Source organism: Mandrillus leucophaeus, unplaced genomic scaffold (assembly GCF_000951045.1).
Source record: "Mandrillus leucophaeus isolate KB7577 unplaced genomic scaffold, Mleu.le_1.0 Scaffold46, whole genome shotgun sequence".
Taxonomy (NCBI): domain Eukaryota; kingdom Metazoa; phylum Chordata; class Mammalia; order Primates; family Cercopithecidae; genus Mandrillus; species Mandrillus leucophaeus.
The window spans coordinates 2,112,845-2,128,927 of record NW_012104920.1 but is presented as its reverse complement, the minus strand read 5'-3'; the positions used below and the strand labels follow the sequence as shown (position 1 = coordinate 2,128,927).

Sequence of the window (16,083 nt, the reverse complement as noted above, 5' to 3'; positions counted from 1 at the left end):
CATTTCTTCTAGATTTTCCAATTTATTGGCATATAGTTGCTCATAATAACCACTAATGATCTTTTGAATTTCTGTGGCATTGGTTCTAATGTCTCATTTTTCATATCTTATCTTACTTATTTGGCTCCTCTCTCTTTTTTTTCTTAGTCTGTCTAAAGGTTTGTCAATTTGTTTATCTTTTCAAAGACCAACTTTTTTTTCATTGATCTTTTGTGCTGTTTTCTTTATTTCAAAATCTTTAATTCTGGTCTGATTTTTATTATTTCTTTTCTTCTACTAATTTTGGGTTTGGTTTGCTCTTGCTTTTCTAGTTCTTTAAGATGCATTGTTAGGTTATTTGAGGGTTTTTTTTTTTTTCTTTTTTGATGTAGATGCTTACAGTTATAAACTTCCCTCTTAGTACTTCTTTTGTTATATCCCATAGGTTTTGGCATGTTGTGTTTCCATTATCATTTGTTTCAGAAAACTTTTCAATTCCCCCTTAACCTCTTTATTGACCCACTGGTCATTCAGGAGCATATTATTTAATTTCCATGTATTTGTATAGTTTCTAAAATTTCTCCTTTTATTGATTTCTACTTTTATTTCATTGTAGTCAGAGAAGATGCTTGATATTATTTCAGTTTTTTGAATGTTTTCAGACTTGCTTTGTGACCTAACATATGATCTATCCTTGAGAATAATTCGTGTGCTGAGAAAAATAATGTGTATTCTGCAACTGTTGGATGAAATGCTCTGTAAATATTTATGAGGTCTATTTGGTCTATAGTGTAGATTAAGTGTGATATTTCTTTATTGATTCTCTGTCCGGAAGATCTCTCCAGTGCCAAAAGTGGGATGTTGGAGTCTCCAACTATTATTGGCATGTCTCTTTAGCTCTGGTAGTATTTCCTTTATATATCTGGGTATTCCAGTGTTGGATGCATGTACATTTGTAATTGTTATCCTCTTGCTGAGTTGATCCCCTTATTATATAATGACCTTTGTCTCTTCTTATAGTTTTTGTCTTGAAATCTATTTGATATAAGTGTAGCTACTTCTGCTCCTTTTTAGTTTCCATTGGTATGGAATATCTTTTTGCATCCTTTGATTTTTAGTCTGTGTGTGTCTTCATAAATGAAGTGTGTTTCTTCTAAGTGATAGATCACTGGATCTTGTTTTATGTCTTTTGATTGGAGAGTTCAGTACATTTACATCCAATGTTATTACTGATAAGCAAGTAATATTCCGGCCATTTTATTATTTCTGATTGTTTTGTGGTCTTCTCTTCATTTTTTCTTCTTCCTTTTAGTAAAGGTGATTTTATCTGGTGGTATGATTTAATTTATTGCCTTTTACTTTTGTGTCTGTTTGTTGTATGTTTGTGATTTGGGGTACAATGAGATTTTCGAACACTATTTTATAAGCCATTATCTTAAGCTGATAACAACTTAACAGTGCTTGCATAAACTAACAAGCAAAAAGAAAACTAATAATAACTCTATGCCTTAACTTCGTCCCCCACATTTTAACTTTTTGTTGGTTCTATTTATATCTTAATGTACTGTGTATGCCTTGAAAATTTGTTTTAGTTATTATTTTCAATTGGTTCATCTTTTGGTCTGTTTAGTATAAGAGTAGTTTACAAGGCTGGGCATGGTGGCTCACGCCTGTAATCCCAGCACTTTGGGAAGCCGAGGTGGGTGGATGATGAGGTCAAGAGATCGACACTATCCTGGCCAACATGGTGAAACCCTGTCTCTACTAAAAATACAAAAATTAGCTGGGCGTGGTGGTGCACACCTGTAGTCCCAGCTACTCAGGAGGCTGAGGCAGGAGAATTGCTTGAACCCAGGGGGGAAAAGAAAAAAAGACTAGTTTACAAATCACGGTTACAGTGTTTTAATATTCTGTGTTTTTCTGTGTACTTACTATTAGCAATGAGTTTGGGACCTTCAGATGATTTCTTATTGCTCATTAATGTCCTTTTCTTTCAAATTGAAGAACTAGATCTCATTAACATTTCTTGTAGAACAGGTCTTGTGTTGATGAAATCATTCAGCTTTTGTCTGTCTAGGGAGGTCTTTATTTCTTCATCACATTTGAAGGGTATTTTCATGGTATATATTATTCTAGAGTAAATGTTTTCTTTTCCTTCAGCACTTTAAATATGTCATGCCACTCTCTCCTGGCCTGTAAGTTTTCCACTGAAAAGTCTGCTGTGAGACCTATTGGAGCTCCATTTTATGTTGTTTGTTTCTTTTCTCCTGCTGCTGTTGGAATCCTTTCTTTATGCTTGACCCTTGGTAGTTTATTAAAAGCCTTGAGGCAGTTTTCTTTGGGTTAAATCTGCTTAGTGTTCTATAACCTTCTTGTATTAGGATTTTGCTATCTTTCTCTAGGTTTGGGAAGTTTACTGTTATTATCCCTTTAAAATTTTTACTCCTATCTCTTTCTCTACCTCCTCTTTAAGGCCAAAAACTTAGATTTGCCCCTTTGGGGCTATTTTCTAGATCTCATAGATGTGCTTCATTCTTTTTATTATTTTTTCTTTTGTCTCTTCTGATTGTGTATTTTCATTTTTTATTTCTTTATTTTTTATTCGACTATTTTCAAATGGTCTGTCTTCAAGCTAATTCTTCTGCTTAGTCTATTCTTCTGTTAAGAAACTCTGATGCATTCTTCAGTATATCAGTTACATTTTTCACCTTCAGAATTTCTGCTTGATTCTTTTGAATTATTTCAATCTCTTTGTTAAATGTATGATAGGATTCTGAATTCCTTCTCTGTGTTACCTTGAATTTGAGTTTCCTCAACACAGCTACTTTGTCTCTTTAAATCTATTTTCTATCTTTATGTACTCTTCTTTCTTCCCTGGAAGGATAATAGTATGGGCTTTCATACCCTCCGGCTCCTTACCTCTCTCTGTCCTCTTTCCTTTGGGCCCAGGGATGGCGCCAGCTACACTGCTGCCAGCCTCAGGCTCCTGCACTATCTGTCCCTTTTTGGTTCTGTCACACTCTATCCACCATAAGTTGTTCCTTTGTAAATAAACCTTCCTCTAATTATTCTAATTTAATTGTGCCAACTGTTTTATATTGAGTCCTTGACTGATACAGGAAAACTGGTAGAATATGAATCTCCTAGTCCATCACTGAAGTGTAGAATACTGAAATAAAGTTATTATGGAAGAGTTCTGAGATCTTAGCAGTATACAGCGTTGCACTTCCAGTCTTCTTCCTCCGTTACAGAGAAGACATCTAGATGTGTATAAGAGACAGGTGGAAGAGTTCTGAGATCTTAGCAGTATACAGCGTTGCACTTCCAGTCTTCTTCCTCCGTTACAGAGAAGAGGGGGCTGTTTGGCATGTATTTTCTGAATTTGGGAGCATATTTTAATATAGCAACTCATGTCTGCTACTGTTTGAACGAAGACACTTCACTGAGCATTTTTTAATGAGACACTGGTGAAGAGTGCCAAGCCTGACATAATCATAACGTATTGTGCCTTAGCAGAAGATACAAGCATTTTCAACTCATTTTACTTCTCTGCAGCCCTTAAAGGGTAAACAAGAGGGTGTCAGGGATTCCTGCAGCCCCACACGGAGGGTCGTGGAGACTAGCAGAAGGGCAGAAACCATCAGACTGCAGTGGTTCCAGGCTAAACAAAGGAACATCCAACCTGAAAAATGACGTTGGGATAGTGTCCTGATGAAACACGGATTCCATTCTAGAAGGAGTTCTTTTGGTACCAAATATAGGCATGAAGCTGAACATTGCTCCAAGAAAACCAAACATTGCTTATAAGAACCATCATGTTCACACAGGTAGCCAGTAGCAGATGGCAGAGATACCTTTGACCACTTACTTACGTGGTTTCTTCATCCTTTCTCTGCTTCCTTCATAGGGGATGTATGAGAATACAAAACTCAGAGAGAAAAAAGGGAAAGTCCATTAAAGAAAGATAATCCCTCTCCTTTACTGTGAGCCTCTAGGTTCAAAAACAGGTTTAGCTTGAGTTAGGACAGGTGGAGAGGAACATAGTTTAGGAAAGGAGGCTGGAGCAAGGGCATGAGCCTAGAATGGACTTTAAGATGGAAGTTATAAAATAAGCAATCTTGAATATTGAAACAAGATTATACTATTAAACAAGAATGATTGGAAAAATGTGGACTCGGCCAAGAAACTGTTAGCAAACCACTAAGGAGAGAGGAAGAGTTACTAGAAAAGGAACACAGGTGCATGTTTATATTTCAACTCTTGAGACTCATTGCTACTCGGTTTCATAATTTCTTTCTATGCATCTGTAACTTGAATTCACTTCTGACAGGATATTTTTGTCTTATATATGGTAGAGTTAATTGTTCTAGAAACTTACTTCAAGCTAACTTAAGCAACAAAGGGGGATTTATTGGAAAGCCGCTTGGGTATCTCACAGAACCCAAGGAAGATAATTGCACTGGATTTCCACAGGACCTGGAAAATCCTCAGAAACTCAAGTGTTCTTTCTTCTCTTTCCAGTTATAACCTTCAGGAAGGGGAGAGTGGCTCATGGGCTGAGTGGATAAACCACAAAATGGGTAATATACTGTCGGTGAGTTTTAAGTGACAAATGAAGTCTAAGCTGTGATTGCACTGGTTGGTGACTGAAACTTAAAATGGGACTTAGAGGTTAAGTGGAGGGAATATGTTGCCAAAATGTTAGAAGGATCTTCTTCAAAGAGAAGTTGAGGCTCTAGAGGATAATGGTAGGGCACAGAGTGGAGGTGAAGCTTCTCAGGGGTGGGGGTCAGTGGGGAGGATAGGAGAGTGTTCCTGATTTTGAGGAGGAAGGATAGAGGGTTTTACTGGTGAATGACCTAAGTGTCATGACCACTCGTGTTCTCAGGATTCTTGAGTATTGGGAGATGTGGCTGCAGTGGACAGGGCAGTGTCAGAGAGACTAGATTTTACGATAGAAGCTTTCAAATTACCTACCCATAACCAACTTACCAGGAGACTGATACTGTCCATCTCCTCCAAAAAATAAAACTGACATGTCCACAGCATGCCAAATTCATACAGCCAGTAGGCTAATTTCTGACATGCCTGGCACTTTGATATCTACCAGTTGAGCTTTATGTTTATCAAGAATAGTTGTATAAACTTCCAAAACTGTTTATGGACAGGCACGGTGGCTCACGCCTGTAATCCCAGCACTTTGGGAGGCCAATGTGGGTGGATCGCTTGAGGTCAGGAGTTTGAGACCAGCCTGGCCAACATGGTGAAACCCTGTCTCTACTAAAAATACAAAAATTAGCCAGGCATGATGGCAGGCACCTGTCATCCCAGCTACTGGGGAGGCTGAGGCAGGAGAATTGCTTGAACCCGCGAGGCGGAGGTTGCAGTGAGCCGAGATCGTGCCACTGCACTCCAGCCTGGGAGACAATAAAGGGCCAACGTGTTTTGGTTATTTTATGACTACATAAACAATAATCTTTTAAAAAAAGGTTTTGCGAAAACTGTAAAGATCTAAATAGAGTCTGCATTTAGTATTTTTCCCCACAAGAACCTTTAGGTTCTAGCTGTTTTAAATGTCAACTCATCTGGATGTGGCTTATGCTAGAAAGACCTAGAAGAGCTCTTATTATGGATCCCCATTCAATGAAGACACGTTGGCCCTTTATTAAAAATTCATGAATGGCTCGACATTTATGATTTCAGTTTAAAACAAAATGTTAAGGTACATATATCTGTATACTTTTTCACTTTAGCCAACTATTTTGAGTCTTTCAACATGAGGAGATGGAAGGGCTGTTCAAGCCCTTTTTTTTTTTTGGCAATAGCACAGGAGGTCCAGGAGAGAGGCCAGCTGTGGGTGAGCAGGAGTGTCTGGGGAGTGTCAACTTTCCACTGAAAAATACCCCTGCGCTTCAAGCCATTCCACTTCTGTTATCTCCAAAGCTGTGGCAATCGTATTTATATATTCACCAAAACTGGTTGGGCGCTAGTGTTTAGCTGTCACCGTCTGTAGGCTGGTGTGTTCGGCTCATGGCAGAGTGTGAACCTGGCATCGGGGAGTGTTTGTCGAGTGAATAAGGGTGGGGCTGTACTTTCCAGAGCCGCCGGGAGAAACTGGATACAGAGACCCTAGCCTGGCGGCCAGTCTCAACGTTCCTCCCAGTGGGGGAGGAATCTGTGGGTGGGAGGTGGGGAGCCTGAAACCCAAATATAACAGGCAGTCTGGACTGGGCGTGGTTCCCTGGGAGCTGGGTCTCAGATCCTCGTAGAGCTGATTTCTCCCCAGATCCCCCTGGAGGTCCGGGCAAGATGGGCAAGTACTCGGTCCGTGTAGCCACCGGGGATTTGTTCCTGGCAGGCTCTCCCAACCAGGTGCAGCTGTGGCTGGTGGGTAAGCACGGGGAGGCAGACCTAGGGACGCAGCTGCGACCCGTGTGGGGAAAGGTGAGAGCTGGGGCCCTGGGACTCTGAGGTGTCACTGGGGGTTGGGGCCAGTCAGAGGGTGCTGGAGAAACCCCGGAAGCCAGGTAGAGGCTGAGGTCGGGTGCACTTGGTGTGCCTGATAGGAAAAGGAAAAGCAAGAGGAACAGGAGAAATGAGAGGCAATTTCCTGCTTGAGCAGAGACCATGAGATGCCCGCTGGGGTGTGCATGGCAGGTCTGGGGGAAGCCGGCGCCCCACAGTACCAGCTGCTCACCACCACCACCTCTCCCGGGGTATGCTCCAGTGGGGAAACAGAGCCAGGATTCTCTGAAGGTTCACCGACCCCGCCACCCTCCCTGAAGACCCCAACCCTGCCACTGAGCTGTGTCCTGTTGCACAGGAGGAGTTTGAGATCGACGTCCCCCTGCACCTGGGGCGCCTCCTGATGGTGAAGCTGCGCAAGCACAACGTGCTGTTGAGTGTCGACTGGTTCTGCAAGTGGATCTCAGTGCAGGGCCCGGGAACCCAAGGCGAGGCCTTTTTCCCCTGCTACCGCTGGGTGCAGGGCCACAGGATTATCTGCCTGCCCGAGGGCACTGGTGAGCTCAGTGGAGAAGGGGCGCGGCCCCTGGCAGGCTGGAGGAAGAAGCGGGTTGGGGGAGGCTACTGTAAAAGAGGGAAAGATGAGGGAGACGGGGAAGAAGTGAAGGAGGATGGGGCAGAGGATGGTGGCTGATGGAGAGACCCAGGCGCGAGTGCAGCGCAGAGGGGTGACCAGGGAGGGTGTGTGCTCTTGTCCCCCTCCCCCAGCCCGGACCCTGAGTGATGACCCCCAGAACCTGTTTAAGAAGTACCGGGAACAGGAGCTCGAAGAAAGAAAGAAGGTGTACCGGTGAGCCCCAGAAAGTCTTTGATCCCCCTACCAGATCCCAAGAAACCCGCTGCCCACCCCCTTATGCCTACCTCCGTGTTCTTCCTTCAGGTGGGGCTCCTGGAAAGATGGGTTAATCCTGCCTATAGCAGGGAATAGGCAACCGGACCTTCCCAGGGACGAGCGATTCCTCGAGGATAAGGATTTAGACTTTAGTGTCTCCCTAGCAAAAGCGTGAGTGACAGCTAGAGGCTGGGGACTTGCTTCCCAGGGCGCAAGGTGGGATCCTTCGTTGATCATATTGTACTCCATTCTTTCCACAGGTTGAAGGACATGGCCATTAAGGGGACACTGGATTTCATAAATTGTGTGAAAAGGCTGGAAGATTTCAAAAAAATATTCCCACGTGGAAAGACTGCCCTGGCTGGTCCGTTTCCACAACCTCCCAAAACCAATCTACAGATTTCCAGCCCAGGGAATTTGAAAAAGGAAGGGGATAGAGGATGGAAGAGTAATAGGTCAGCGGGATTAGGAGCTCACAGGCTGCTCCCCAATTGATGTTCCTAGAGCGGGTTCATGATTCTTGGAAGAGTGATGCCTTCTTTGGGTACCAGTTTCTCAATGGTGCAAACCCCATGCTCCTGAGGCGTTCTTCAAGGCTCCCCGCCCGCCTGGTGCTGCCTCCAGGGATGGAAGACTTGAAGACCCAGCTGGAGAAAGAACTCCAGGTGCTGCCGTTATCCCCACCTCGCTTCTCTTTGCCTCCTCCTCCTCCTTCATCTGCACTTAAGGCTTCTCAGCTTTGGCACTATTAACATTCTGTGCCACATAATTCTCTGTTTGGCGGGGGGGCTTTCCTGTGGATCGTAGTGTGTTTAGTAGCATCTTTGGCCTCATCCCCCCGGTTGTGACAACCAAAAATGTCTCTAGATATTGCTGAATGTCCTGGGGTTAGGGAGTGGGGAGAGGAGGAGTCGCCCCTGATTGAGAACGTTGATCTACAACATCTCCTCCTGTATCTTCTTTTCTTTCTCTTCCGTCTCTACTTTCCTCTCTTCCTTCTTCACTGAACATATATCAGCCTTAGGGAAGAGCTCAAGCTTCTGGAGAGAAATAGCAAGAAAAACTAAACAAAGCCTTGGAGAGCTAAAAGCTGAATCTATTTTGGGGGGAGGTGGGTAGATAAAGGAAGTATTTTTGCTACCTTGGCTAAAGCTGGCAGAAGAAGGGTTATGTGAAGAGTGCAATGGCCTTATGTGGTGGAAAACCAGAAACTTCACTGCAGGGAGCTCCAAGTCTGAAGGAAGACATCCGTCATGAAAACTATGTGTTCAGTTTTTTGGTTCTGGGGAAAGTGATTGGTGTTTAAAGTAAAATAGACTTGGATGGGTAGAGGAAGGATCCACCCTGGAAAATGAGAGAAGGGCTCCAGAAAACGACTCCAACTCTATTTTCTATTCCTGCCTCTGGCCCTGCAGGCTGGATCTCTGTTTGAAGTGGATTTCTCCTTGCTGGACGGAGTCAAGCCTAATGTCATCATTTTTAAGCCGCAATATGTGGCCGCCCCTTTGGTCATGCTGAAGCTGCAGCCTGATGGAAGACTCTTGCCCATGGTCATCCAGGTAAGAGGGCCCAGGTGTTTTTCTACCAGACACTGATCTCCTTTAGGGACTTAGATACACAGGTCCTCAGCCCCCATTCTCTCTCCTGCTGTAGCTCCAGCCACCTCGATACGGATGTCCCCCACCTCTGCTCTTTCTGCCCTCGGATCCCCCCATGGCCTGGCTCCTGGCCAAGACCTGGGTCCGGAGCTCTGATTTCCAGCTGCACCAGTTACAGTCACATCTGCTGAGGGGACACTTAATTGCTGAGGTTATTGCTGTGGCTACAATGAGAAGCTTGCCTAGCCTCCATCCTATTTACAAGGTACTTCAGTATCTCTGTCATTCTGTATTTGACTGTCCTTCATATTTCAGACTCCTACACGGAGTCTCACCTTATACATTTCAGTCTAGCAGCAATCAATTTATATGTGGAGACACATACACAGTACTATGGAAACACCCAGGCACACACTTACTATGAGGTGGGGGGAAAAGTGAGAATAGGTTTTGCAAAGGAGTTGAAATTTGGGCTGAGGAGGTTTCCAGGTGGGCAAGTGAGGGGTAGAACATTATAGCCAGAAAGATCAGTAGAGGCAAGGAAAGAAAGGAACATGGATAATGGGTGAGATTAAAGTGTAGGGCATGAGTTGGGGTGAAAAGAAGAGGTGGAAGGAGATGAGAAGAAGCCATGTTACTTAGTGGGGAGAAGAATCAAGTTATTTTCTGACTATGTGAGGCTTCCAGTGCCTATAAAGACCCATTTGTGCATGTCAGGAGGGCAACTGGATATGTGAGTCTGGAGTTCTTAGAAGAGGTGTAGGTTGCAAATACAGATTTTAGAGTCATTAGAAAATGAAAGTATCTAAAGTCATTGTACTGGATGAAGTTCTCTAGGGTTTGTAGAGACACTAGAGAATTTGATCCAGATATAACTCTAGGGTGATCCAACATTTACAAATTGAGAGGAGGGAGCAGAGTGAGAAAAGAGAACGAACCTCATTGAGGTAGGAGGAAAACCAAAAAGTGCAATGCATGGCATCCAGGAGAAGAAAGTGTTTCAAAAGGGACGCGTGATTATCTGTCTCAAATGCTGCTGAGAGATCAAGAAAGTTACAGAGAAGTGACATTTGGATTTCTCAGTATGGAAGTCGTTGGTTAATAAATGGACATGCGCTATCTCAGGGAAGTGGAGGAAGCCTGATTCATGATTCATGGGGGAGAGCAGCAAATGTCAGGTGAGTAAGCAAAGACAATACTGGGTGAAGATTTGCTGTGAAAGGGAAAGCAAGAAACAAGGTGATGGCAAGACAAGGATGTGGGGGTCAAGCACAGGTTTTCTTTAGGGTATCCAATATTGCACATGTTTGTATGACAGAGAAGGAATATCATTATAGGAGGGTGAAGGTCTGGGTGAAGGCAAAAAGGGATGGGCTTATCTGTGGGTACCTGCCAGGATATGAGACTGTGGAAATAAGCAAGCTAAAACTTTCACCATGGGAAGCTCTGAGAAGACACTTTCCCATCTCTATATTCCCAAATGTTACCCTGACCCCATCCAATTTAATGAGAAGGCTGTTTCATAAAGACCCATCCTCTCCCTTCTTTTCTGTCACTTCAACATCCTCTTCCCTCATGGATGCTGGGACCTCTCTTATTTGACCGTGTCCCATTTCTTTCTTCCATAATCAGCTCCTGATCCCCCACTTCCGCTACACCATGGCGATCAACACCCTGGCCCGTAGTCGTCTTGTCTCTGAAGGGGGAATTTTTGACCTGGTACGGAAATGGATGGGTGAAGGGGAGGTGGGTTCAATATTGGAAGAATCCTAGGGGTTGTTTCCCTTTCCCACTCCTCCCCCAAGCTCTCCTTCCTCCATGGAAGGCCTCTCCCAAACCTGCCTCATGCCTGAATAGCTTCCTGCTTAAAAGGGCTAGAGTAGGACCACAGGCCTGGAGTCTCTGATGCTCGTCTTCCTCCCTCCGCAACTTGGCATGGCTGTGGGTTATCCTCAGGTGGTGAGCACTGGTAGTGGGGGCCACGTGGACATTCTTCAGAGAGCCACAGCTTGTTTGACCTATCGTTCCCTCTGTCCTCCTGATGACCTGGCTGACCGTGGACTCCTGGGTGTGAAATCTTCTCTTTATGGCCAAGATGCCATCAGGCTGTGGGGAATCATCAGCCGGTAGGTGAAGGTGGCACAGAGAGGCAGTGAATGGAGGGGCAGGGGACTGTAGGTCCAGAAGGTCCTGCATCGGCCCCTGAGACTGAGTATCTTCTTCCCTGGGGAGCAGGTACGTGGAGGGGATGGTTGGGCTTTTCTACAAGAGCGACCAAGCCGTGAAGGATGATCTAGAGCTCCAGGCCTGGTGCAGAGAGATGACTGAGACTGGACTGCAGATGGCCCAAGACCGGGGGTGAGACAGGGATCCCTCCCCACTGACCCCTGTCAACACCCACTCCTCTGCAAACAATCTGCTGCTTCTCACATCATGAGACACCCCGCCTGCCCGAGGGACCTGAGAATTCTCCAGGGTGTGTCCAGAAATGCTAACGAGCACTCCTGATCTCCCCAGCCCTCTTCCCACACAGTGTTCTCTCTCCTCATGCACTGAGAGCTTCCTTTGGAACCAGTTACAAAACTTCTCTTAGGTATTTCCCCTCACTCTTCCCTCCCCTCTCCCCATAGCTCAGGATTCATCCCAAGCGCATTAACCTTGGAGCACACACAAGGTGGGAGTCCTAGGGTGTGCAGGCCAGGACCACAGAAAAATAACTTTTCTGTATCTCCACATAGCTCTCCCTGCCTGAGACCTGTTTCGTGTTCTGGTTTCAAGGTCTCCGATTCTCCTCATTTCACCAGGTTCCCCATCTCCTTAGAGTCCCGGGCTCAGCTCTGCCACTTTGTCACCATGTGCATCTTCACATGCACGGGTCAGCATGCTTCTAACCACCTGGGTCAGGTAACCTATGTGATCATCCCCCAAGGGCTCCTGGGATGGAGAAGTGGGGGATCAAATGCCCAAGTCATCAGCCTAGGTTTCTGTGGGCTCTCCTCCCTGCAGCTGGACTGGTACTCCTGGATCCCTAATGGCCCATGCACCATGCGGAAGCCCCCACCCATCTCCAAGGATGTGACAGAGAAGGACATAGTGGACTCACTGCCCAATCTCCACCAGGCACATATGCAAAAGACCGTCACAGACTTCCTTGGCAGACGTCAGCCTGTCATGGTGAGAAGCAAATGCCCGGGTCCTGGGAAGGAGGCAGCTCAAAGGAGGGGAAGTATTCTGGGTTGAGAGCCCCAAGGGGCTGAGCCACCTTGTTTTCCACCTCTCAGGTGGCCCTGGGGCAGCATGAGGAGAAATATTTCTCTGGCCCTGAGCCCCAAGCTGTGCTGAGACAATTCCGGGAGGAGCTGGCTGCCATGGACAAGGAGATTGACGTCCGGAATGCAGTCCTGGACCTGCCCTATGAGTACCTTCGACCCAGCATGGTAGAGAACAGCGTGACCATCTGAGAGGGCTTGCCCGCCTCCGCTCCAAAGCTCCACCATCCCTGAGTGCCTTTTAGTATTCCGTCCTCCTCACATCCTCTGGTGAACAAATTGTCCTCAAAGCTTTGTGGTCAGGGTACCCAGAGCTGCCCACCACACAACTATGGGGAATACACGGTGATGGTCCCCACTGCATTTGGAAGCGGCATCCCCCAAAGCTGCCCTACCTTAAATGTCCATCCAGTCCTGCACTTCCTCACCCCTGATCCCTGGCACACCTCCTCATTGCCAAAGGACCTGGCTTAGATACAAGTAAAAATACACGATTAAATAACAAAACTGATTATGGTGGTGGAAGGTGGGAGGAGAGACCTTGCTCTGTCTCCTGCCCCTTTACTCAGATTCCAAAGGAAGAAAGAAAATTTTTTCCAGCAATCAATGCTTTTTTTCCAAGGGTATCTTGGAACCTCTCTGTCAGGCCTTTGAGCCCAAGCCAAGCCATCGCATCCCCTGTGACTTGCACGTATATATTTGCCCAGATGGCCTGAAGTAACTAAAGAATCACAAAAGTGAAAATGCCCTGCCCCTGCCTTAACTGATGACTTTACCTTGTGAAATACTCCCCGACTGAGCACCGTGTGACCCCCACTCCTGCCCACCAGAGAACAACCCCCGCTTTGACTGTAATTTTCCTTTACCTACCCAAATCCTATAAAATGGCCCCACCCTTATCTCTGTTCGTTGACTCTCTCTTCAGACTCAGCCCGCCTGCACCCAGGTGATTAAAAAGCTTTATTGCTCACACAAAGCGTGTTTGGTGGTCTCTTCACACGGACACACATCACACTCTCAAGTTAAATGACAAATGTTCTGGATGACCGAGCCCACTGGGGCACAGAAACCTGGCTCTTGACAAGGGTTTTTGGCTTGAGGCCTCTGCGAATCCCCAACAAGCCGTCCCTTAGGCTACCTGCACCAACGCCTCCGGTGTGACTCCCGGCACAGCCCTCCTGGCACAGTCCCTGCCCGGCTGCGTCCCAGTCTTCCTCTCAGTCCTGCCCCAGGACTCTTGATAAACCCTCTTCTCATCAAGCTCTATCCTACCATCCTTAAAACATACCATCTATCCCAGAGTCCTAGATATTGGAGATAAATGGATAAAGAAGGAACTAGTAGGCCAGGCTCTATGTTAGAAATTTTAAATATATCATATCAATTTATCGCACCAGGCGCAGTGGCTCATGCCTGTAATCCCAGCACTTTGGGAGACCCAGGCAGGCAGATCATCTGAGGTTGGGAGTTTGAGACCAGCCTGACCGACATGGGGAAACCCCTTCTCTACTAAAAATACAAAATTAGCCAGGCGTGGTGGCGGGTGCCTGTAATCCCAAATCCCAGCTACTTGGGAGGCTGAGGCAGGAGAATCACTTGAACCCAGGAGGCGGAGGTTACAGTGAGCCGAGATCGCGCCACTGCACTCCAGTCTAGACAATAAAGAGGGAAACTCGGTCTCAAAAAAAAATTTTTTTTATCCTCACAACTTCTCTGAGGTTGGTATCACTGTCACCATCTTATAACAGGAAAATGAAGGTTGGAGAGATAAGGACAGAAATGACCTGGCACCAAAATGCAGCAGAGTCAGATTCCATTTGCTAGAAGGAAGCAAAGCCCAGGATTGTGGTCATAGCAATAGCAGTTAAAAGACTGATTATAAAATCTAGAGGCCAATGAAAGCTTTGGATGGATCTGATGTAATGGGGGGGAAAAAAGGAGAGAGAAAGATTCTTTGAGTCTTTCAAAGAATCTTACACATTCAAATTACTTATGTGCCATATATTTTAAAAAGGAACATAGACAATATGGTTAATATGGTAGAAATAGACATGTGTGAGCCATCCAAATTCACCTACTGATGCCCTCAACCTTCTAATGTCCCGTCCTGTTCTGTGTATTGCTTCCATCCATCATATGGCTCTTTTCAGTAGATGACAAAAGAATTTTAAGATAGCCACAGACCATAGACTCACAGAATCTTTGACTTGGTTGCTAGAAGCTTTTGTGGTTGCATGGAATGGTAGCAAGGAGACTCAGAAGAGAGGGAGGGGATGAGGAAGAGGCAGAGGTCACGCTGAGATTTTCAGTTTCGGCATGATTGGCGAGAAATACAAAGATTCAGAAGGAAGGTTGTTTTAAGTTTGATGTAATAGCGGGGTCCTTCTGGGAAGAAATTAAACAGGTAATTGGAGAGGCTGAATTGAAAAAAGAAAGGAGGTGAGTTCTACAGTTTGGATGATATTATGAACAAGGGAAAAAGAAGAGTCAGGGGCCAAGGACACCTTGGGATATACTCAAGAGTTAGGGATATAAAAGAGAACATGAGGCCAGGTGCAGTGGCTCATGCCTGTAATCCCAGCACTTTGGGAAGCCAAGGTAGGTGGATCACCTGAGGTCAGGAGTTCAAGACCAGCCTGACCAACAAGGTGAAACCCATCTCTACCAAAAATTAGCTGGGCAGGGTGGCATGAGCCTCTAGTCCAAGCTACTCAGGAGGCTGAGAGGAGAATTGCTTGAACCTAGGAGTCAGAGGTTGCAGTGAGCTGAGATCGCACCACTGCACTCCAGCCTGGGTGATGGAGCGAAACTTGTCTCAAAAAAAAAAAAAAAAACATGAAGCCAGGAAGTGAGAATGATCCTAGTTTGAAAAGTAAGAAGAGAAGCTGGATGACGCAGGTCACAGAAGCCAAGAAAAAAGAGAAGTTCAAGGCTACAGGGGGCAGGAAATTAGGTCTTCCCACACCCCCCGTCATCACTCCCTATGACCGAGTTGTCTCCCTGAGCGCTCTCATTTTTTAAGATGGAGTTTCACTCTTGTTGTCCAGGCTGGAGTGCAATGGTGCGATCTCAGCTTACCGCAACCTCTGCCTCCCAGGTTCAAGCGATTCTCCTGCCTTAGCCTCCCGAGTAGCCAGGATTACAGACATATGCCACCACCCACAGCTAATTTTTGTGTTTTTAGTAGGGATGAGGTTTCATCATATTGGTCAGGCTGTTCTCAAGCTCCTGACCTCAGGCGATCCACCTGTCTCAAAGCCTCCCACAGTGCTGGGATTACGAGTATGAGCCACCGCGCCCAGCAGCTCTCCCATTTTCTAGGTGTGTCACCTCACTCCCATTTTCCTCCCCAGTCTGCTCCCCATCCTCCCATGTTTCCTCAGCAAGTGTCCTCATCTCTTCTGCACAGCACAGTCATATCCTCAGTCCAGCTTTCAGATTCTCCCACCTCATCTCTCAAGAGGGTCTGATATAACGACTCTTTTACCGAGGTAATCTGTTCAGGCACCTGTGCCTATGAGAGGCTTACTGTGATCTCTGAATCTTTGTTTGTGATAATCCTACATGGACTGCTCACCTCTAGATTTCTTACGAAATCACCTCTCATTTCTACAACAAGCGCAAATTGCCTTAAAGCTCAGTGTCCTGGCTTTGATCGATCCTTCGCTCCCTAGTCTGCCTGCACTCATGAAGGGTCACGCTATTGAAAAACTCCACGTGGTGCCATGTATGTTGCATTCCATGTGGAAGGTGCCCTCTGGAGTCTGCCAGAGACAATGAATAAACATTAGCTGCCAGAGACAATGAATAATCTTGGAAGTGTTGAAAGAAAATACCGGCCAGACTAAAGACTTTCTACAAATCAATGAGAAGAAATAGG

At 45.8% G+C, this 16,083-nt stretch overlaps 1 protein-coding gene across 1 annotated transcript; it reads left to right on the top strand.

Annotated features, from left to right (window-relative positions):
• Positions 1 to 6,288: 6,288 nt before the first annotated feature.
• LOC105549919 (arachidonate 12-lipoxygenase, epidermal-type-like) lies at positions 6,289 to 12,711 on the top strand. Its single transcript, XM_011994640.1, has 14 exons — positions 6,289 to 6,423; positions 6,803 to 7,001; positions 7,213 to 7,294; positions 7,385 to 7,507; positions 7,597 to 7,700; positions 7,841 to 8,001; positions 8,752 to 8,895; positions 8,990 to 9,199; positions 10,567 to 10,653; positions 10,891 to 11,060; positions 11,170 to 11,292; positions 11,739 to 11,838; positions 11,941 to 12,108; positions 12,216 to 12,711. The coding sequence occupies exons 1-14, from the start codon at positions 6,289 to 6,291 to the stop codon at positions 12,393 to 12,395; spliced, it is 1,986 nt and encodes a 661-aa protein (XP_011850030.1). The 3' UTR covers positions 12,396 to 12,711.
• The last annotated feature ends 3,372 nt before the right edge of the window (positions 12,712 to 16,083 follow it).

Bases quoted from the DNA above. Each gene is read 5' to 3' on its own strand.
- LOC105549919 (XM_011994640.1), top strand. From the start codon at position 6,289: ATGGGCAAGTACTCGGTCCGTGTAGCCACCGGGGATTTGTTCCTGGCA. The intron at 7,701-7,840 runs GTCCGTTTCCAC...TGATGTTCCTAG, and splicing joins TGGAAAGACTGCCCTGGCTG to AGCGGGTTCATGATTCTTGG. The intron at 11,061-11,169 runs GTAGGTGAAGGT...CCTGGGGAGCAG, and splicing joins CTGTGGGGAATCATCAGCCG to GTACGTGGAGGGGATGGTTG.